The following is a 23,349-nucleotide window of genomic DNA, read 5'->3' on the forward strand; positions in this document are numbered from 1 at the left end:
TGTTAATGTCCGTCACGTCGCTAAGTACATTTGAACTGCGGTCATCATTGCAAATTGAATGTGAGAAAGTTATGGAACGTCGTTTTGAACTTGAACGTGGTCGGGCAGGCGATTTCAAGGCAGCACGCTTAACCCTTTCGTTCACAGGTTGGGAGATATTAGAATGACTGACAATTTCACGCCACTGTTTTACATTATTGGCGGATTTTTCTGCGCTATCAATCTTTCTCTTACAAACTAGACATAGATGAGACGACAGAGTCGCTCCTTTCACAACGTCGCACTGGATCAAATTGGAAAGACGATTTCCATAAGTTATCCCTCCTGTTTTTCCTGGCTTGAATAAATTCACACACGACTTTAACTGTCCACAAACTCGAAGACTACACGAACACAGTCTACAATAGTCGTCCGCAACAATATGTATGTATTTCTTCGGTGTACTGATGCACGAATGCACCGTGACACGGTGTTTCTCGGGTGTCGCCATCGCTGAGAATGCCGTCGGCGCAATTTTTCACCCAACTCGCGATTCTGTTTTGCAACATTTTATCAATATTCCCTTTGACAAAATCGCCGACAAAAGCACCGCTTTGTTGATCTTTTGTTCTATAATTCTTAATGCAAACACCGACCCTAGTAGTAATTAGTAACGTCGCCTAGTACATATGAACGGTCGTCATTGCAAATCGAACATCCTTTTGAAATTTGGACGTCGGGCAGGCGATTTCAAGGCACCGCACTTAAATATTAGCAACATATTTTTCTGAGCGGTTGTTTATTCTCTTTCAAACGAGACATAAATGTGACGACATAGTCGATCCCTTATCCACCGCTAAGAATGCCGCAATGTTTCGTTCGTTTTGCAACATGCCACAAATCGTCGAAAAAAACACCACTTCGACGGAAGCTTGCGTAATAAGGGGGTTAAAACAAGAAAACAAATGCCATGTTTAATACATATCGACCTGTTTTACTTGCGAAAGATAACGGAACATGAACTCGTTTTGTGCGACTTCGGAACCCGAAGGAACACACCAACAACGTTGAATTTACCCACTATCTTCCAAATATGGTATATTAATTTATTCAGTTGTTTATTTAGAGTGACGTCCGCGGTCGAATGCGATTGGCTATCGATGTCAGTGCAAAGGTCATATGAACATTAAAATTAAGTGGGCGGAAGGAAAATTGTATAGGAGACAAGCTGGAGTCTCGTGTGGCGATAGCGATAACACCGGGACGAATGGTCTGGGGTAATTCTTTGCATGTGCCCTGTACTTTATCTGGGATAAATCTACATGCAGTGGTTTTATACTGATTCAATCCAAAATGGCTGACTGGCAGTCATTTTGTTCTTTGATAATGTGGTATCTTATGCATCAACTTGTGTCAACTTTTTACTTTTTGACTCCCGTGTGCGAAGCACAAAAGGGAGTCTTTGCAGTTACCCTGTCTGTATGTATGTATGTATGTCACTTTTTTTGTTCCACCGTTATCTCAAGAACCACTAATCAAATTTTGGTGAAACTTGGTACATAGATGCTCTGGGATAATGCGCAGAGTTGATTAGGTTTTGGTAAAAATCTATGAATATTAATTACCTAATTTGCATGATAATTAGCTGATTTTTAGCTGTTCCATGACTGTTCCACTGATATATGAAGAACCACTCATTGGATTTTGATGAAACTTGGCACATGGATGCTCTGAACTAATGCGCAGATTTGATTTGTTTTGGGTAAAAATCTATGAATATTAAATACCTAATTTGCATGATAATTACCTGATTTTAAGCTGTTCCATGACTGTTCCACTGATATTTGAAGAACCACTCATTGGATTTTGATGAAACTTGGCACATGGATGCTCTGATCTAATGCACAGATTTCATTAGTTTTGGGTAAAAATCTGTTTATATTAATTACCTAATTTGCATAATGATTAATCAATTTTCGGCTTTTCCACTGATATCTCAAGTACTAATCATAACATTTCAATAAAACTTGGTACATAGATGTCATATGAGACTGCACAGACTTGATAGTTTTTAGGGTAATATCAGTACATATTAATTACCTAATTTGCATAATTAATTAATTTTCAGCTATTGATATTTCAAGTAGTAATGAACAAATTTCAATGAAACATGGTACATAGTTACTTGAGGACTGTGCAGAGACCTAATTAGTTTTTTGGAGAAATATTTGTGCATATTAATCACCTTATTAGCATAATTAGTTAATTTTCAGCCCTTCACCTGATATCTCAAGTACTAATCATCACATTTCAATGAGACTTGCGACATAGATCTTCTAGGACTATGCAGAGACCTGATTAATTTTAGGATAAATTATTGTGCATATTAACTACGGTACTAATTTGGTTAATTAGTTAATTTGTCCTAAGAACCACTCATTGAATTTTAATGAAACTTTTAAAGAGTACTCATCACATTTCAATGAACCTACATGTGTAGGACTGTACACCATATTAGTTTTGGTAAATATTTATGCTTCTTAATCACCTAATTAACATAATTAATTAATACTGATATCTCAAGTATTGATCACCACATTTGAATAAAACTTGGTACATAAATGCTCTAGAACAATAGACAGCCTGATTAATTTTGGGTTAAAATCTGTTCATATTAATTCTCTTAATTAGCACAATAATTAATAATTTTTGGGTTCTAATCACATTTCAATGAAACTTGGTACATAGATATTACATTACACAGATCTTATTACTTTTACATTGCGCAGACCTTATTAGTTTTACACTTGAATGTGTTCATATTAGTTACCTTATTTGCATAATTAGTTTTCTGCATTTCCATCAATATCTCAAGTTCAAGTAATTTTGAATTAATGTGTCTCCAATACTCTCAGCACACGGGAGTTCTTTCTAAGCTTTCTTTGATTTGACTTCTTCTTGAAAACTACAATTCTTATTGCTTGGATACTTGGTGTATGTACCTTGGGCAGACCTCTCTTAGATTTGTTCATTCTGTGATGATACATGTATATGTATATCAATTATATATTTTCGATGAATATTTTTGGTAAAAAGTGATATTTTTGACTTCTTGTTGAAAACCGCAAGTCCAATTGCTTTGATATTACATATATAGATACTACATGTGGACCACTCTAAATTTGTTCATTTCATGATAATATCTTCAGTTCTTTAATTAAAATGTGCATTGCTAACAGCGAAGCTATCCCAGCCGAGAGGCTGCTTGTTTGGAAAATGTATCTTGGACAGGATTTGTCTGTTTTTGTTCAAATTTGATACAGGCATTAAACATGTTGTTCGTGTTTGTATACAAAAAGACCAACTGGCAGCCATCTTTTTTTTTGCAAAATGCATCGTTGACATGTTTTTTTCTCTTCAAATTATACATGGAAGGATATATGTCCATGACAATTAGTTTCACAATCCAGTCAAAGATGGTTTACTGCCTGCAATCTTGTTTTTTGACCATGCTACTAGATCTCCGTACATGAGCCTGGACAATAGAAATTCAGTTTGGATCCAAAAAATGCATGAATACAATGTAGCATATCCTGTTTCCTTTCTGACCATACTGGTATATTTCTATTTTAGAAGAGTAATACATGTACATCTAATTTCTGTTGATACAAGACCAGCGCAATTATTCATTCTCAATTACTAACTATGCTTTTGGTCCACATGACTTTATTTTTGACATGAATAACATTTCCCCCAATTCCAATGGGGACTATGTCTTAATGACTTGTAACAAGTTAGTCTCTTAGGATAATGACAAGGTCTTTTTGTTATGTAAGCAAGCTAACGTTAAATGTAATATAAAAACTTTGACAAACAATTTTTCACGGCAAGAATTATCATATTATGTAGTGTAAGGAAATGTCTTTGGAGATATTTTATTGATTTTTCTACTGATGTCAATTGTACTCGGTGCATAGTTTGTCCATGCGCTCAGTGTCACCTAACAGTTTTTATCTATGTTTATTCTGTTTTGATAGTTTAATATATTGTTTATTATCGTCCATTAATCTGTCTCACTCGATGTATCTTCCCTTCCTTTTTGTATTATCATATGTAAAGCTCAAATAAATAATATTTTCCACAATACTTATATTGGTTTCGTTATTACAGATGACGAAACTTTAATTAATACATATATTTCTTTATTTGTTCACAGACACTGTTAAAGTTACAGATAACAATAAAGTTACTGGAAGTGTTTGTCATAAAAGATCTTTGAGAAGAAAACGGATAGGTGGTGTAGAAAGATCAGAGAAGAAAACAGAGCATTTAAAGATTTCAAGTAAGGCACACAATACAGAGAGTAAACCAGGAATAATACTACCAGCTCCTGTACAACTAGAAGAACAAAATGAAGTTACTGGAAAACAATGTAAATCAGAACAGTCTTCAGATATTGTCATGCTTGAATCTGTTGAGGTGCAGGATCACGAAATAAATGAAGAAATGATGAACAGTTCTTTGGACGATGATACTGACGAAATAGAGTCAGCTGGCGAAGGCATCGACAAGTTGAAATGTTCGTCAGAAGGTGATTCAGATATAGATTTTATTCCATGTCGGAAAGATTTAGACGACAGTTTGATAGCTAGAGGAAAACGCAGTGCCAAGAAACTTGCATCTGGTGGAAGTGCTAGCCTGACAAAGCTGGTAACCATGGCAGCAATGGAGAAAAACTTACTAAAGATATGTAAAAGTAATCAGAGTTTTGTTAAAGATGGTGACGAGACACTTGAAGATGACAGAAGCTCCCTAAACAATCAACGTAAGAAGAATATTGCAATGAGTGTGGATAGTACTCCTAAACTATTGCGTGTACCAGACTCAGTTGAAGATGATGATAGTACTGTTCTCACAATAAAACGAAGAAACAGATACAGCCAAGGAAGAAGTCCTAGAGTGAATAGTATAACTAGCAGATCCAGCACTCCTAAGTCACCTCATGTGAACATCCACTCAAACACTTGCATTTCACAGAATCATGAGCGACTTGAGCAGCAACGAGACGATGCCGCAGATGATCTGAATTCTGCAGAATTATTTTCTTGTAAAAGTGGGGAAGATATAGACTTGAATTCAGCACATGGAGACAATTCAACTAAGATAATTCAACTAAGTGTAGGAAAAACAGAAGTGAAAACATTAGGCATTAATACCCAGAAACATCAAGTATTGAAATCTCCAGTGTTTGACAATGTTGATAATATTCCTAAGGTAACAGAGTCCCGTATAGAAGAAGGTAACAGCTCTCTGGACTCTATAGTGCCTGCTAGTTTTGGAGCTTCACAGAATAGCAGTCAACTTACTCAACCAATAGTTGTCATTAAAATAATTAAAAGCAATCATAACAAAGGTTTCTCATCAGACTGTTCTGAAAAAGGTAATGACAACATCATGAATAGAACAAGATCAAAACTAAGAAGAAAAAAGAAAAGCGTTTCCCCAAAGTCAACATTACAATCAGGTAAATCAAGTGTCTCGGTAGTGGATGACTCAGTTGTCATGGAATCAAGACCATCTCCGCATAAATCAGCCAAGTCGCTTGAATCTGAGGATTTATCAGGGGAAAATAGTGTGTCTTTATTGCAGCCTATATCAACTGGGATGAAAGACAAACTTGGTTCCGGGGATTACCCTGGCGATGAAATTCAAGAACAATCATCACTTCCTGATCTAGAGAAGTCAAATAATGCGCCTGCTACTTTGGGTGATGGAAGTACAGTGGAACTTTTCACGCCGCCAGACACCCATGTTACTACAACAGGGCTGGATAGTACTGATAATACTAAAGTTGATCATGGTGGAGTGGACAACAGTGAAAGCACAACTCAAGAAAATCAGAAACCATTGACAATTAAAAATAAAGAGCACATCATCAAGAATAGAAAAGCTTATCAATCTCAGGGTAGGAGTATTAAACAACGATGTATTAGTTATGATGGAGATGAAGAATCTGGAGGTGACGAGGAGGAGATTATTCCACCCACACCTCCTACAGTTCCTGTTGATATAACACCAAAATTAAAAAACAAAACGATAAATAAAAAAGATAGTGCTTTTAAAAGGCCTTCAACTCGTCAGTCACATTTGAACAGTCCCACGGTTGATGGTCTGTCTGATTCAAAGATGAAACTATCAAGGACAACCCGAAGTAGAGGTACAACAAAGATTACTGAAGCGCAGAAGTCACCAGTTTCATTTCCGGTAGATGAAGGGGAATTACTGATGAAATCCCCAAATTCTACTTCTGATGGTGCTGATAAAAAAAATGAAAATGAAAACCAAAGTATCTTAATCGAAGGCCGAGATCCTGATGGGATTAGTGCTAGTCCAAATAATGCTGAATCGAAGGCTGATACACCTGATGACTCGCCAGGAGTGCTGAGGAAGAAGAAAAAACGTGTTGCTAGGAGAATAGAAGATGAAAGTGACAGTGAAGATGACCTGTTGCCATGTTCACCGGATGATGCTATGCTGTTACTCTCTCCATTTGAAATACCAGGGAGGAATGACCAAAGAGAGAAAATTTTGAAAGATGGAGTTCAACAATTTGCGCTACACCTTGGAAGTTGTGATGAAACTTTCCATGAAGAGGCTAGAGAAGATTATCATAGTAAGTTATTCATAGTTAACACTGTAATATATCACAAATAGTTCAAGGTCTAATTCACATACATTCAGGTTATAAGAAGCACAAAAAATACATCTATACCTTCACTCTGCAATAATTTGTTACCCCTCATTTGGACCTTCAATCCCCAGTCATTTCTTGGACATTGTACTATCGATTTTGTGCAAAGTTGGTACAAAAACAAGATCTAGTATTGGAATGTATATATATATATATATATATACATTATTTTTTTTTTATTTGTTTAAATTTGAAGGGCTATTTTGATCTCTCAAAAATATTTGCTTCTCTGACATGCCTGGGCTTATTTTACTCAAACTTTTTATGAACATCACATGTGGGACACTGATGCTCGTTTTGTTTCATGATTTGATTTTCTAATGAGTGACACAATGTTAAGGCTGAGAAAAAAAAATATCTCTGTTTCTCGTTTCCGTGCACATCATTTTGAACTATGTGCCTCAGACGTTTTTTTCCTTCTTGTATCAAATTTACCCTATTTTAGCTCAGTATTCAAAAAAAGAAAGAAAAAAAAATTGCCTCGCCGCCTCTTTTTAAAATGTCCATGCAACGAGAAACAGAGAATTTTTTTGTCCTGGCCTAAATATGCTATTTTGGACTCCTTTATTGTTGGTTAGGAATGTCAATGTTCTTTAAACACCCACTGACTGGTTTTTATGATGTAACTTGTGATAAATGATATTCTAAACACTTCACTCTCAATGACTTGTCTATTCAGGTGATAGTACACAAGATAGCATTAACAGTAAACATCTTACAAGCGCCTCGTCTATTCTATCTAGTCAAGGGGATTTACTTAGTACCCAGGTATGTATGCGCTTACATATTTTGTTTGCAAGTACACAGCTTCAAGGTTTTATTAGTCCCCGTTCGAACGAAGTCAGAAAACGGGGACTTATAATTCGGTCTCTGTCCGTGCGTCCGTCCGGAGTCATATCTCAGAATCCCTTGGATCGATTTCGTTCATTCTTTGCATGTGCTTTATGTGGGACAAATGCACATGCAGTGGTTTAGCAATTTGATTCAAAATGGCCGACTGGCAGCCATCTTGTCTTTTGAAAACGTTGTATTTTGGACATGCTTTGTCAGTTTTCATTCAAATTTAGTACATAGATCATACATGTTAGATTACATGTCCCCGACCGTCCGTGAGTTCCTGAGTCTGTCCGTCCATCCGTCCGTCCATTCGTGCATGCATCAGTCTGTTCAGAGTCATATTTCTGAATCCTGTGGACCGATTCCGTTCATTCTTTGCATGTGCCTAGTACCTTATGTGGGACATATGCACATGCAGTGGTTTAGCGATTCGATTCAAAATGGCCAACTGGCAGCCATCTTGTTTTTTGAAAATGTTATATTTTGGACATGCTTTGTCAGTTGTCATTCAAACTTGGTACATAGATTATTCATGTTAGGATACATGTCCATGACGATTTATTTCGCAATTGGATCAAAAATGGTCGACTGGCAGGCATCTTGTTTTTTTTTTTATGCAGTATCTTGGACGTGCTCTGTCAGTTTTCATTCAAATTTGGCACATACATGTACTTTATACATGTTAAGATGCATGTCCATGACAATTTGTTTCAAAGTCTGGTCAAGGATGGCCGATTGACAGCCATCTGACTTTTTGGCCTTACTACTATATTTCCTCAATTTATGTACCATTTTCATTCATATTTGGCACTTACATCATACATATCAGTGTGTTTCATAATCAGATCAAAGATGGCCGAATAACGGCTGTTTTTATTTTTGGCCATATTACTACTACACGGAACACATGTTTTGATGTAAATAAACAATCTGTTGTATACGCCACTTGAAACTCAAGTTTCAAGGACACGCTCGCGACAACCCCTCCACTTTAATATGACGAGCACAAAGAGAACTTTCAAAAATTTAACGGGGACTGTGTCATTTTCTTTTCACTCCCAAAAAGTTCTGTTGTATTTGTAAACCATTTTCGCTACTAGAAAATTATTAATTTTTATGATTTATTGATATTCAGAAAAAATAAAGTTCACAAAAGTCGCTGTGACTATAAAACTCCAGTGAATTTTTTTTTGTTTTTTACTGACTTTAATTTGGTTTACAGTTACTGTAAAATACTTGATTTTAGCTGGAATTAATTGAAAAGACTTTGGACGTTTTGTAGGAAATTTATTTTTTTCACTGATTTTTGACTAGTTGAATGAAAGATATAGGGAAAACGGTATATTCGCTAGGTTTTATTTTTACTAAATAATCCTTTCAGCGAAAATAGCGAAAATTAATTCCAGGCAAAAATAAAGTATTTTACAGTAACTTATAATTGTACAACTCATATTGCAGGTAAGAGATGAAATGAAAGAAGAACTAAATGAAATGGAAGCAGAAATGGCCAAGATAAAAGCTTGTATCGCGGCTAAAGCATCCAGAGATATCAATCTTCAACGCAATTCTGATGACGAAGATTGTCCAATGGAAGTTGACACGTATGATGGAAAAGAAATTGCAGATCATGTCCATGGTGATGAAAGTGATGAAGACATCTATGGAAGCCCGATGTCGCCCTCTCCTCCACCTCCTGTAGATGTACCACAATCAGCTGGTGAAATGCCTGTAATGTTACAAGCCGTTACCAAGATGGTGGACGAGCTGAAATCACCAGCTGCTTACACAGCTGGCAGTAAAAGGGGTTTATTAAAACATGTGGTTGGTGAATCTGGTAGTAATAGAAGAAAACTTGATCAGATTGGGAACTTACAAACTGTTGAAAATAAATCACCAAATCGGTGTGCAAGTCTTCGCGATGGTAGCACTAGTAGTAGTAAATCATTTTACAGTCCAGTTATTGATGGAAGATTGGCTGATTCCAGTGTCAGGAGTAGGGTGAGAGACAGTTATAGGAATGAGTCATCTGCCGAGAAGACTCCTGCTGCTAACTGTAATTGGAAACCAGTAGTGGCTAAATCAGAGTTTTCACTTGTGGCTACTGGTCTTACTAGACAAGAACTGGTGAGTTTTGCGTGTTTGTACACTACTTAGGGCACACAGGGATTCATAACACTACTATTGATAGGTGCTGTGGAATCTCCATGAAGAATGATAGGGATGAGATGCTTTGTCATTCATTCAAAAATGTCTAATCATCCTTTTGGCCAGTTGGCTCATTGTTCTGGCCGTTGGTTTATGTTTGTAAATCCACACACGTCTCTTTGTCTTTGTACTAGTTGTAAACCAGCCAATAGTATAATTTCATGTAAATTCTACAGTTGTCAAGTGTAATTGCTACAGATAACTGGCATATTTTGGCATTGTCTTAGCTATACCGGTATAACTGTGGCAAATTTTGTAAGTCGCTATTATAAATCTAATCTCACACCTTGGCAAAGACTGAGCAGCTTTAGTAAAGGTGTCTGGAGTTGACGGGGAGATAAACTCCATCCTCAATTATTGATAAAGTTCGCCAACAACCACAGCAGCTAGAGACTGAGCTGTTGAATGGAGGTTTCTCGTAAAAAATGGGTATTAGAAAAGCAATGTCAATGTTAAGTATTATGCATTGACAATAACAATAGAAAGAATGTTATGTATTCAAAGTGAACCCACTGTCACTGGCATGGATATATGCTGTGTATAATTCAATGTTTATTTATTTCACAGAAAAATGTTGAATATTTTGCAATGGAAACTGGTTCCAAGGTGGAAGCAAGGTTTAGTTTGAATACCACTCATGTTATTGTGAAGACAGGCAAGTTAACTAAATTATCAAATGTGTTGAGATTTCTATATACCAATATTTATGTGCTTTCTCCCACTGGATGGCTTTGTTTTCATAATTTGCACAATTAGTCAAGGAAAGGTATTCAAACCCTATCCCAGGGAATTCGTGGCTGTGAAATAACACTGTTTAGATAAATAATGATTTGATGGATGACACATACATCACGTGACACGTGTGTTCAAAATCACTTTGACTTTCGAGAATAAAAATGACGTTTATTTTTGCTTCTCTGTCACTGACATCACTGACATCACTGTTTTATGGTGCCATGGTTCACTTTAACGTCCATCATTGTTTTCTACTCATTGTATTGTGTTTTCCCATCTCTCCACAGATGTTGAATTAGTCTGTGAGCGAACACTGAAATACTTTTTTGGAATTGCTGCCAGAAAATGGGTTGTCAGCTACAGATGTAAGTGTCTATAACTTTGAATGCCAATGTCAACTTCAGGCACTGTCCACAAAATAGTCTGCTGTTTTCCACTTTTTTGCAAAAAATTCAAATTTTTTGATCTAATGGAAGTAACACACATTTTATTTGCTTGGTTCAAAATTAAGAATGAATTCAGTAAAAATTACAGAAAATGTGAATAAAATTAAAAAAAATTAAAAAAATGTGGTCCTTAGAGTCATCTTGTGTAATTTTTTCACATCTGTTGGGGGTTGGGGGGGGTTAAAGTTGAATGCCATTTTCTTCTTTGATGGCTGATTCAAAGTTTATGAAACAAGGAACTCAATAGTTTAAATTTGAAATTTAAATTATCTATTTTGTATGTCTGCGTAACAAGTATTGTTTGTGGAAATGGAAACAGAAGTACCCGGGGTATATTAAAATAATCTTTATTGCATGACTGGTAACTCTCTGACAGGGCTGGTAACATTTTAAAGCTACCTGCTCTGGTGTCTTGAACACAATTTAACATTGAGAATTAAATTATAGAAATATTCCTAAAAATTTTCATAAATAATTTTCACCACAAAATGTGTCAGGTACTTAGCCGTGCGGTGGTGGAAGGAAGGGTGTATGACTGGTTACCTTTCTCTAAGATGATGAACCCCATTTGCTGTACACCTTAGATGTGAAGTATCAAGTTGAATAACCTCTGTATGTCATGGTCTTGTCTCTCTCAAATTTAACTAAATAAATAAATAATTTATCTGTAATTAATCAGGGATACAAGCATGTACTGAGGCAGGTAAAGTTGTACCTGAGGATTTGTACGAAGTACGTGGTGATGTCATAAACGGACGTAACCATAAAGGGCCGTTTAAAGCCAGGACGACAACTAGAAGATTACTCTTACATAACTATGAAATCAGCTGCATTGGATCATTTTCAGGACTAACAAAAGGTAGAATATAAAGTAATTATTTAATAACTGATGTTTCTTTAAAAATGCAGGGAGCGATTATAGTTGTACAATATCATCTACGAATAAACTGAAAAAAACACAAACTGATCGTAGAGGTAATTGCTGCATAACATTGTTAGCTCATTGTAAACATAATGTTGATTTTTATTTTTATTCAGATCAGTTATATTGGCTGTTAGAACTGTGTGGTGCAGAGAAAGTAAACAACCCATCCATGTTTAGTTATAATCCAAATAAAAGAACGATTATTATTATGCAGCCTGATGCTAACGATTCTGCCAAGTCTTTCAATTACAACAGTAAGTAATGTACATATACATATTTTATTTTTGCCAGACACAATTGTTATATCTCATCTACCTGAAGTGATGTCTTTTTCTGTGAACATCGATCTCATCTCAAAAGTCAAGCAGAGCTACTTATTTTACTGATTGTCCATCTGCGCCAACTTTGCATTTTCAACTTCCTATTATAAATTAGCAATATGGCTTTGATGTCTTCCAGCAAAATACCTTGATGGTTCTCCTTCAGATTTGTTTTTTAGCTCCGCTGTCAACTTTGTCGAGCGGAGCTTATCATATGAATGATTGTCCGTCGTCGTCCGTGTCAATGTTTTACTTTTTCGACTTCTTCTTGAAAACTACAAGCCTGAATGCTTTGATACTTGGTGTATATGTACCTTGGGTAGACCTCTCTCAGATTTGTTCATTTTGTAATGATATCTTTAATTCTCTAATTTTGGTGAATATTTTTGCCATTTTTAGTAAAAAGTGATATTTTCGACTTCTTGTTAAAAAACCGCAAGTCCAATTGCTTTGATATTACATATATTGGTACTACATGTGGAACTCTCTCAGAATTGTTCATTTTGTAATGATATCTTTAGTTCTCTAATTTTGGTGAATATTTTTGTCATTTTTAGTAAAAAGTGATATTTTTGACTTCTTGTTAAAAACCGCAAGTTCAATTGCTTTGATATTACATATATAGGTACTACATGTGGACCTCTCTCAGATTTTTTCATTATGTAATGATATCTTCAATTCTCTAATTTTGGTGAATATTTTTGTCATTTTTTGTAAAAAGTGATATTTTCAACTTCTTGTTAAAAACCGCAAGTCCAATTGCTTTGATATGACATACATAGGTACTACAAGTGGACCTGTCTCAGATTTGTTCATTTTGTAATGATATCTTTAATTCTCTAATTTTGGTGAATATTTTTGTCATTTTTGGTAAAAAGTGATATTTTCAACTTCTTCTTAAAAACGGCAAGTCCAATTGCTTTTATATTACATACATAGGTACTACATGTGGACCTCTCTCAGATTTGTTCATTTTGTAATGATATCTTTAATTTTGGTGAATATTTTTGTCATTTTTGGTAAAAAGTGAGATTTTCGACTTCTTGTTAAAAACCGCAAGTCTGATTGCTTTTATATTACATATATAGGTATTACATGTGGACCTTGTTAATTTCGTGGTGATATCTTCAATTACTTAATTTTGATGATTATTTTTGTCATTTTTGGTGAAAAGTGATATTTTTGAATTCTTGTTGAAAACAGCAAGGTCCTTTGCTTTGATACTTATACATATTGTTCATTTTCTAATGATATCTTCAGTTCTTTAATTGAAATGTGCATTGATAACAGCGGAGCTATCTCAGCCGACAGGCTGCTTGTTTGTTTGTTTTCATGATAATAAATTCTTTAAATTACGGTTAACCTTGGGTTATATTTCTTTCAGATTTGTTAATTTTAGAATAATATTTTCAAATTTTTTCTATACTGTGAATAAGATTGATTTCAGAGTGTGCATCACAACCTGTAGATTTATATCAGCTGACATGCTTCTTGTATAACATTGCTTTTATAAATTGATTTTTTCCCTGTAGATTTTTACAAGAAATATACAGCATTGGTTGTGAGCAGGGAGTGGATATTAGACAGTATTGCAAAATACACTGTCCAACCGTTATCTGAATATCTGCTTTGTGACGTACCAAGTAATCATATTGATGATGTTATCAATATTGACTCTGATAGTGAATAAGAATTATTCTAATATACTGTGTGATAAACCAGATTTATTGATGATGTCATGCATATTTACTCAGTTTTTAATGCATTTTTAATCAGATTATTTTGTTGTGTATTTGAGTGTATTTAAAGGGGCACATTCATAAAACTTGATGATATTGACAGATATTATAATGAAAACCTTCATTGTGAAAACTTGTTGAAATCAAATAATGTATTTTCACAAATAGCGCCACCTAGATTTGAAAAGTAAAATTTATTTTATTCACACAAAATTTTACTTATTGTTTGATGATCTAGGTTCATACCAATACCGATGGTTCATATCAACCGAATTGTTTCCTGGCGCTGTAATGCCTGCTATTTACTAATCAGGCATATTTTTTGTTCTAGCAAGTGAATCAATTCATTTATTTGAAACAATTTCTGGTCACTGCTATCCATGTTCTTTCCAAAGTATTTTATTGGAGATGCGCTTCTAATAGAGCAAATATGGTATTAAAATTCAATAAAAATGATTTTCGCTAAATAAAATGCATGTATTTAGGCCCAAATCAATGTAAACAAAAAGTTTAATTTTACTGGTGGCAATTGAACAGAATTTATATCTTTTAACTTGTATCCTATGACAATTTAGATTAGCCTGTCTTACTTTTATAACTACTACCAATATGAACTGACTGCCGATATGTACTTTTTTGAATAGACCGTAAATGCAAATAGCCACCAAGTTATTCGCATCCACCGTTTCAAAATCCATGGTCAAGAAAACGGTGGACGAGGGAAGAATCGGACACAATTTGAAAGGCATTTGCATCTATGGTTTATTTTTATGTGATTTATAATAAAAACATGGTTACTCATAGTACTTGACTATTTCTGTTATTTATTTTTTTTTATTTATTTTTTGATAGTTTGCTACCATTAAAAACAATACTCAGAAATCCTTGAAATCCAGAGTTGTTGTAATGATCAAAATTCTAAGATAAAAATATATTGTCACCAAGCTAAGTTTGTTTGGGGACTTGTGCTAAAAAAATGATATGTCGTGTTAAGTGGACTAAATATGACTTATGAAAAATGGGAGAATTTTATATATAAGTACAAGTTATTCATGGAATAATGGAATCCTATGGAAAGTTTTCCAAAATGCCCACTTTTTAGATTATTTTGCACATGTTTTTTTTTTTTTTTTGGAAATGCATCGTTTGGATGTACAGTGGGCCTTGTACATGGAATGTTTTTGATACATCAACTTTTGAAAAAATAGCGAATTAAGTTTTGGTTACTCGTCTTTTATCAGCCTGGGTGAACACTGAAGGGTGTTTATTGTCAAACTATTTCAGAAACAATGACGACAACTCAGCTGGCGAAGCAAGTGACTACAAAAATCTTGGTAATTTAAAAAGTGTTTTCCTCAAATTAAATTAGTCGAAAGGCTGCATATTAAAATATGTCAGTTCAAGACTATATTGTAGCGTAGATGTTATGCATATATTTGCACAGAAACATAATTCATAGCGTTGGACATTTGGGTTGATTTTGTAATTAACATTAAATGCACAGCAGGGTAGAGAAGGTGTCAACAGAGTTGTATTGTCTTGTTTCAAAACTGCTTTTGATGCTGTACACCTCCGTCATGAATCAGTTTATCTGATTTTTCGCAATGCATGGTTATGTCAAAATGCTTGAGAAGTGTGGCTCTTGACCTATATTCATTGAAAATATTTTATACTGGTTTGTAATATTCTTAAGCAATTGTTGACATTCAGTTCGGTGAATAGTTAAAGTGAATCAGAGTTGTGTCACAGTACTAGTAGCTTTGCCGATGTGCAGGCAGGAGGGAGGTTTCACTATAAATGGCATGGCTGTCTTTGGAATTACTTTGTACTTGCAACACAGTGACCTAGCTTAGAAAATGTCTATGAACTATATAATATTTGACGTACGTACAATAACAAAACATCAAACTGGAGTGAAATTTGGTGAGCTGGTATTTATAACCAATAAAATAGAAAAGAACCAACAGAAAGTTAGGAAATGAAAAAAACAATTTTTTGTTACTAAGAATGTGTGCGTTTGCTCTTTGAATACAAAAGAACTATTAATCATATTAAATATGTTATTGTAGAGGCAAGTTTTGAAATTTTATGTGTGGATGGATAGATTTCATTGAAAAATTTGTTACATACATTTGGCCATGATGTACATCATTTTCTTTAAAATGACCGATTGGTGGCCATTTTGTTTTAATGAATGCTGTTCTACAGCCGTATCTCTAACATTCTTTCTCTGATCATATTTGACGTTCTGATTAAAGATGGCTAGACAGTTAATGATTTAATGAAAAATCTGTATTAACCAAGAACTTAATATGTGGGGGTTGGGAAACGGAATCTTTAATCAGAATCGTTAATTCAGGGAACTGAGCAGGGAAAAACTCTCACTGTTGATTATGGAAAAACAAATTTACGGCAACATTACCTAAAAATTAAAAAATCAACCTGTAAAACCTTTCTTTTATGATAATTTAAAAAAAAAATACATGTGCACTTTAATTACAAAAAAAAAATGCATTGGTGCCACATACTCAACTCTGGCTATATAGCATGTTTACGTCGTATACCGGTAGTAAAGAATTTATATAGCATTGCGTGTAATTGCTGTTGAAATAACCAATTTAAATTCTAATAACTAATCTTCCATGCGAGTACTCTGTTTAATCAGACAGAAAATTAAAACGGCATATACGGACTATATTCTAGTATTGGATTACTCAACTCGATCTAACTCTGGTGTTAATGATTGATGCTGTTAATTTCGCATCCAAATATTCACATTTGACAGCTTTACGGATAGAAGTGACTGGAACGTTTTTGACATAGGAATTTCCTGTAATTTTCTTATTCTTTATATATAGAAAAACAAGAAGTAATTGAACTAGTTCTTGAATTATGACCCTTATAGTTGTCATAGTTTTGAATTCAAAATGGCCACCAGATTAGGATGCTATAGAAATGACATTATTTCCATGGATACAGGTTTTATTATTTGCTCTTTTTCATTTTAAATCGCAAACAAAATTGTAGCAGGAAAAAATTTTCCTGGGATTCTAAAGATTTGGAGTTAAATTTTGTCTTTATTCAATGCTATTATAGTAGTAAAAATTAAGCAGTTTACATTGATTGGATATTAAAATTTTTCTGCATTTTTGTCGCATCTTTTCCTAAATTCACAGAATAATGTTTAGGCAAATCAGTCATGTACATAATATGTTAGTGATGAAAAAGTGTAGTGTAATTTGACGAGTGCATTCTGTATCATTAATTAAATTAAGTATAAACATCATTTCTGCCAACTAATGTATCTAAATGACATCTAAACAATATTGCTGAATCTAGGTGATCAAACCGCTTGCTATATTTGAAATTATACAATTGTTGAACATATTTTCACTAAGCTAGAGGGTCATATAACAATATGGCGGCATCCTTTTTAGTGAGAGTGTTTTTTACTCCATTATTTGTATACATTTCTCAATTTATAACATGCAGTGCGCAAAGTGAGGTAAGTGGACATTTATTGTAAACTACCTTAGCATGAATAATTGATTTCTCCCTATTTTTTTTTAAACCAAGAGAGAGAAAAACACTTTTGTTCAATATAAAATACAGTCAAAATTGTGTAAACAATAGGTATAATAATATGAGGATTGATAAATTGAATGGTCTTTTATTCTATGTGTTTTTCACATTAAAATTGTGTTCATAATATTACTATTTTAATGAATTTATTGATCTTGTCTTTGAGGACTGATCACCATGGCAACTGTTCCTATTAATAAACGTGCACAATATTGATGCATTTAATTAGGAGCATGTTTCCCTATTTACTTGTTTCTTTTAAGTATATTATGTGACGCACTATAAACAATTATAACAGTTTTTTCATGAAATTACCAGAAAATGACTTAAGAGAAATGCACATTTTGATAACATGCTCTTAATACATCCAGTTTTACTCAGTATGTTTGTTTTGCTCTCTCTGGCTGTTTACTTGAACCTTCACTTTCATCAAATATTTGCGTATTGGTTTTTTAAGGACAGTACAACTGAAAACCCAAGTGTTAAGTTTACTGAGATTGATGTATGGGGATTCCGACTATGGCAGGTTGCAGGTATGGTCTTGGCGGCTATTCTTGTCTGCAGTAAGTATAATTTACATATATTAAAATTTGAACCAAACTGTACATGTTGCAATATAAAAAAGATGTTACATAACTGATAATTGACTTGCAGTGAGTAAACCCCTCGATTTCATGATGTAAAAAGATGTTTTTGTAAAAAAAAAAATTAAATTTACTGTGAATGAGTTTTTATTGCTGTATAAATTTTACATTTGCGAGCAGTAAAAAAGACATAGTTAAACATAAAACTAGTGATTATTTTTATTCAATTCAATTCTATTCAATTTTCTAATTCTTTTGCAATTGAACTTGATTCATTACCAACATTCCACTCTCATGAAAAAAATGCGTTACAGCTCATCCTGGTTTTGACGTCTAAAGTTTCTTTCCTAAAGGGCCCCATCACAGGGATTTTTTCCTGTTTCCTGCCAAAACACCGTCAAAAAGAAGATTGAAAAAAAAATAAAAAAAAAATAAACAGAAACCATCGGTTTTGTAATTGTATTTTATTCCAGGCAAAAGTTACTCCAAAAGCATACCTGTTTGTAAATGACAATAGCTTTAATAATGTGTTCTTCCCTATGAGTAGGGGTTGGTCGCATTTCCAACAAAACAATATTGCCAAACCAAATAAGTCATCGGATGCAATAATGAAAATGAAACGGTTGTATTGCTCTTGCTTTTATACATTGTACACATTCATTAATAACCATTGCCATATTGTTGCATTTTAGTCAAATATAGATACCTGCTTTTTTTTTACTCGGTATTCATGATTCTGTAACGCAGTGTCAACATTGCCACGATTGAAAGTATTGATTAGCATTTGGTATTTGCTTCCTGAAAAAAAAAATATACTCAGACATGAAATTCTGCCAGCCATGTCAAATTCTCCTTATCCTCGGGGGCGGACATCCGGGCATTTTCACCGCCTGGCAACCCGCAGCGGTGAAAACAAAGGCCCAAAACTCGCAGAAAACGGTACTTTGTGATGATTGTTGAGTCTCCTCTGAACAGTGTAACAAGATTAGCCCTACGTGTATAACATATATAAATTTGGTTGTTCGGAATTACTTCAAAGTTGAGTTTGTGTTGTTTTCTTGAATTTTCACCGGCTCGACCGGCGTTCCACAGCAGCGTGCACAGAGCCCATAGAAATGCATGGTACAGTGGTGCGCGTCGCAGCAACGTAGAACGTCTTGTGGCGTAGCTCCGCCCCCGAGGATTGGATCTACCAGTAATATTCAAAATATGCTTTAAAACCCTTAAGTATGTGCATTACTGGTACATATAGTTTTTAAAAATTGGTAACAACATTATTGGATTTTAAAGATATTTCTTTGAGGTGTCTTCTTTACGTCAGTTAAAGCGAAGGGATCATTACCCACGCATACACAGGAATTGAGTCTTAGTAATGATTATAACGCATACTAAAAACACAAAGGCTCATGGTTAGACACTTATTTGTATAAACAAAGACACATTATGGCTGGCTGCATGTGCAGATGATGACTCCCTTGCTATAAGTTTCTGTATGCATTAGTTTAAACAACCTGGTTTGCAGTGCGCCCTCTGTATCGATACAACTAGTTATGCTCACTCCCTGACATGCAAATGATGCAACAGAAAATCATACAACGGTATTACCGGTATAGTAATCTTGAAAAACATCTTACTATATAGTTATGGAATTTTTTTTAAATGAAATTCACATGACATAAACAAAATAAGTATGAAAACAACAAACAACACCGCAACAATAGTTTAGTTTGCGGTCCTACTAATTAGTGCACTGGTACGTGTGGGATTGTCGCGTGTCACAAGTAGTCACAAAGCCGACTTGACTTTTTGGATTCCGGCATACTGCTGATATGTACATTTTCATGAAATTTCATTTACATATTACCTGGTAGTGCATGTCACAAAGCTAGGGCTTATAAAAATGATCAGCTTTCATTCAAATTAAATAATTTAATAGTGATAGGCTAAACAGTGTCTATGCCCATAATGTGCACATGTATTCACGTGACATAACAACTGTGACTGCTCAAATACTCAAAATAAGGCGCTTGCTGATTGGATAATGTTGACTATTAACTAGAACTAATGTTGATATCAAAATACCATTGCCGGATTGGTCAATTTGAATTCAAACATTTATTTTGATTAATAAAAAGGTATATTTATATAACATTTATAACAATCACAGCTTTATGCTCTTATTGTAATAGAACAAATATAGTTCCAAGTTTTTTAATCATGTTTGTCTTTTCATTGCAGTTGTGATTGCGTGCTGCTTCTCCCAGAAACGAATTCCCAGAACAAAGAAAGAAATTGAAGCGAGGCATAAAAAGAGAATGATCGTTGAAAAGTATGCAAACGAGATGAACAGACTACATGTGAAGGATTTACCTAAACCTCCCCGAGAAATGCTGCAAGTGGAGGCTGAATTACAACAGGCTGCTCCAAAGAAAAGAAAATCCGACGGAACAAAGGGACGTAATATCACCAAGAAGTTGTTCAAGGGGAGAAATAGAAAAACTAACACACAGCACATTGAGGTATGAAACTTTCTTTTTGTTCAAATCAGAATCTTGTATTAAGCATGTCATGTGATCCTATGCCTAAAAAATTGGGTTTCCTTTTTTAGTTCCACTATCATAAAAGATGACAGAGCAGAGCTGCTTATATAGTGATTGTCCGTTGTCGTTCATCTGTCAACAATTCTATTTTCAATTTCTTCTTGAAAACTAGCAGCTCGCCCTTTGGTGGACCTCTGTCAGATTTGTCTTCAATTCTCTAGATTTAGAAAATATTTTTGCAACTTTTGGTTAAAAATGTTGTGCTTGAAAACCACTACTTCAATTGCTTATAAGTACACCTCATATGGATTAATTCCTTCTGTGACATTAGAGGGAACTCTCAAGGCTTTGCTGAAACAGCAGAGCTACATGTATTTTGACTGTTAGCTGTTTATCATTTTGTTCATATTATTTGAATCCACTGACGTCTTGGCTTCGCTTATAACATTTTCATATTGATTTTTATTAATTTATAGAAATACACACAAACAAGTAATTTGAATTGTCTTGTGACTAAGGCTCATATTAGGCCTCAAAGTGTACGTGATGCACTTCACTAATACGTGTTATATTGCAAAAAAAAAAAAAAAAAAGGTGTGAGGTGCCTTTTTTGCCTTATATCATATATGTATGTTTATATATTTATTTGATTTCAGGAGAGTTCTTTGGTTCATAATCCAATAACCAGTGATCCAGAATTAACAGCTGATCCAAGGATTATAGAGGAACCCCTCGGAGGTTATCACAGAAAGCCAGGACAGTCTGCAAGACAATACACACTGTCAAACTTGTAATTATTCTGTGCATGGATAACAAAATGAGTGTCAATCGGTCACTAATGATTTCAACATGAAATTAGTCTGTTAAGTGTCAATTTCCATTACCAATTCCGCATACATTGGTAATACACCTATATACACCTTACAATGAAATTGTTGTTTGTTTATGTCTGTAAGTTTCACCATATGGTCATATTTACTCATATTACGCAAAAATCTTGTTTCATGAAAAATTAAATGCGAGTTAAGAATTTAATGTCACTGTAAATTATTGTCCTGTGTCGTATATGCTGTTACAAGGACAATATTATGTTACTAAGTAGCTGATACACTTACATCAATTACAGATGTGTTTCTATGGTCAAAATAATTCATATTCAGTATACAATACATGTAACTTATTGTTGGTTTACATACGCTCCTATTGGAGATTACTTCTAATAAAGCAAATACAGTAATATAATGAAAACCAAAATGCAAGGATGTAATGTCACTGTAAATTATTTTCCTGTGCTGTATTTACTTTATTAGTAACGCATGCAAAAATAACAGCTGGTTCAAGTGCACTACTATATACAATAGAGATACTGCATGGGAACTAAAGACAAGGTGGTCTGTAGAGGTCCTCCAAATCTAATTACTACATTCTGATTGGATGCTGACATTGTCACATAACATCACAATCACCTGATGAGAACTATGTCTGACAAGTAACTGTTACTGGTGGACATGGAATCAAAATTTGTAGTGACCATGGTGGAATGCATATTATTTTATATATAATTTCACTGTATACATCTATCATCTCAAGAAAATACTTAAATATAAAATAAAACGTTACTTAATTTCTTTAATAATTTAATTTGTTATATACTGTATTTTATTACTTCTGTTAGTACAGATAAAATGACTAAGTCAGAATAAACCAGTTTTGACAGAACAAAATAAAGTTATAATTTTTTTTTAATTATATTCTATTTTTTATTATTGAGTTATTTACTGTTTTAAATTATTATATCAACTTAGTGTTTGGATAGCTTAAAGTTCTTAAAGCATGGTGGCCTATATCAGGATGGATTTCAAATTTTAGCTTTTAAAATCTGTCATCCAATGTTACTTTCACTGTCTGCGGCAGTCTTTTGTGTGCAGTGATTGATTTGCACAACTGTTATCTTAAAAGACCTGAATCATTTATTTATCAATGACAAGACATGTTTGGAACGGTCTTTAGAAAGACTGACAGTATTGTCTTTTGGTAAAGTGATAATAAGCAATTGGGCAATGTTTAATAAAGGCAAACATTTCTTTTTTTCATTTTATAAATAAATATTTATTTATTTGATGCTTTTCTGTGCAATAAACTATAATAATTTAATTTTCAGTTGTATGCTCCTCATTTTCATTATTTGTGAGCCTAAAAACGTGTCATTTATGTAAAAAAAGTTTCCATAAATAATTACAATAAATCAATCAATCCTTCCTTTAATCTAGTGATGTAATGAATTTTATCAGAAAAACAGTCCTCTTGTATTCTGAGCGATTTCTCATTCTTGTCTAAAAAGTGCACTTGCAATAGAAGATGTCTTAGCATTTTTCACATTGCGTGAAATTGTTTCATATTACAAGTTGCAGAGCACTTTGGTTTACACTATGGAATCTCACAACTGTTGACAAGTGTTGATTTCTTTGCATGTGTTAGTGAAAACCAACAAATACAAAAATGATTGAGAGCAATCACGAATAAACCTGCATATATCATTCAACGACCAAAATGGAATAACTTCACGTATTGCGTGTAGTTTTATGGTTTGAGTGAATAAAAAAAATTTAATTTTAACCTTTGATTCCATGGTGAATATGGAGAAACATCCTGGGATATATCCAAGAAACAAATACACATGGCCAAGTTGTTGATATACAAAATTGC

The 23,349-nt window shown here is 34.0% G+C and overlaps 2 protein-coding genes across 2 annotated transcripts in view; both read left to right on the forward strand.

Annotated features, from left to right (window-relative positions):
• Positions 1-14,740, forward strand: part of LOC102806679 (uncharacterized) — a 29,699-nt gene extending 14,959 nt beyond the window's left edge. The window contains exons 9-16 of the mRNA XM_006821005.3: positions 4,196-6,652; positions 7,410-7,498; positions 9,026-9,691; positions 10,340-10,427; positions 10,795-10,872; positions 11,633-11,812; positions 11,992-12,132; positions 13,731-14,740. Of these exons, the coding sequence (XP_006821068.1) occupies positions 4,196-6,652; positions 7,410-7,498; positions 9,026-9,691; positions 10,340-10,427; positions 10,795-10,872; positions 11,633-11,812; positions 11,992-12,132; positions 13,731-13,888 (3,857 nt within the window). The 3' untranslated portion in view covers positions 13,889-14,740. The remainder of the gene's footprint in view (positions 1-4,195; positions 6,653-7,409; positions 7,499-9,025; positions 9,692-10,339; positions 10,428-10,794; positions 10,873-11,632; positions 11,813-11,991; positions 12,133-13,730) is intronic.
• Positions 14,741-17,336: 2,596 nt separating this feature from the next.
• On the forward strand, positions 17,337-21,564 carry LOC100372786 (uncharacterized). Its single transcript, XM_002738410.4, has 4 exons — positions 17,337-17,442; positions 17,977-18,082; positions 20,342-20,622; positions 21,300-21,564. The coding sequence occupies exons 1-4, from the start codon at positions 17,356-17,358 to the stop codon at positions 21,435-21,437; spliced, it is 612 nt and encodes a 203-aa protein (XP_002738456.1). The 5' UTR covers positions 17,337-17,355; the 3' UTR covers positions 21,438-21,564.
• Positions 21,565-23,349: the final 1,785 nt, after the last annotated feature.

The sequence above is a fragment of the Saccoglossus kowalevskii genome, chromosome 7 (genome assembly GCF_978046115.1).
Source record: "Saccoglossus kowalevskii chromosome 7, keSacKowa6.1, whole genome shotgun sequence".
Lineage (NCBI taxonomy): Eukaryota > Metazoa > Hemichordata > Enteropneusta > Harrimaniidae > Saccoglossus > Saccoglossus kowalevskii.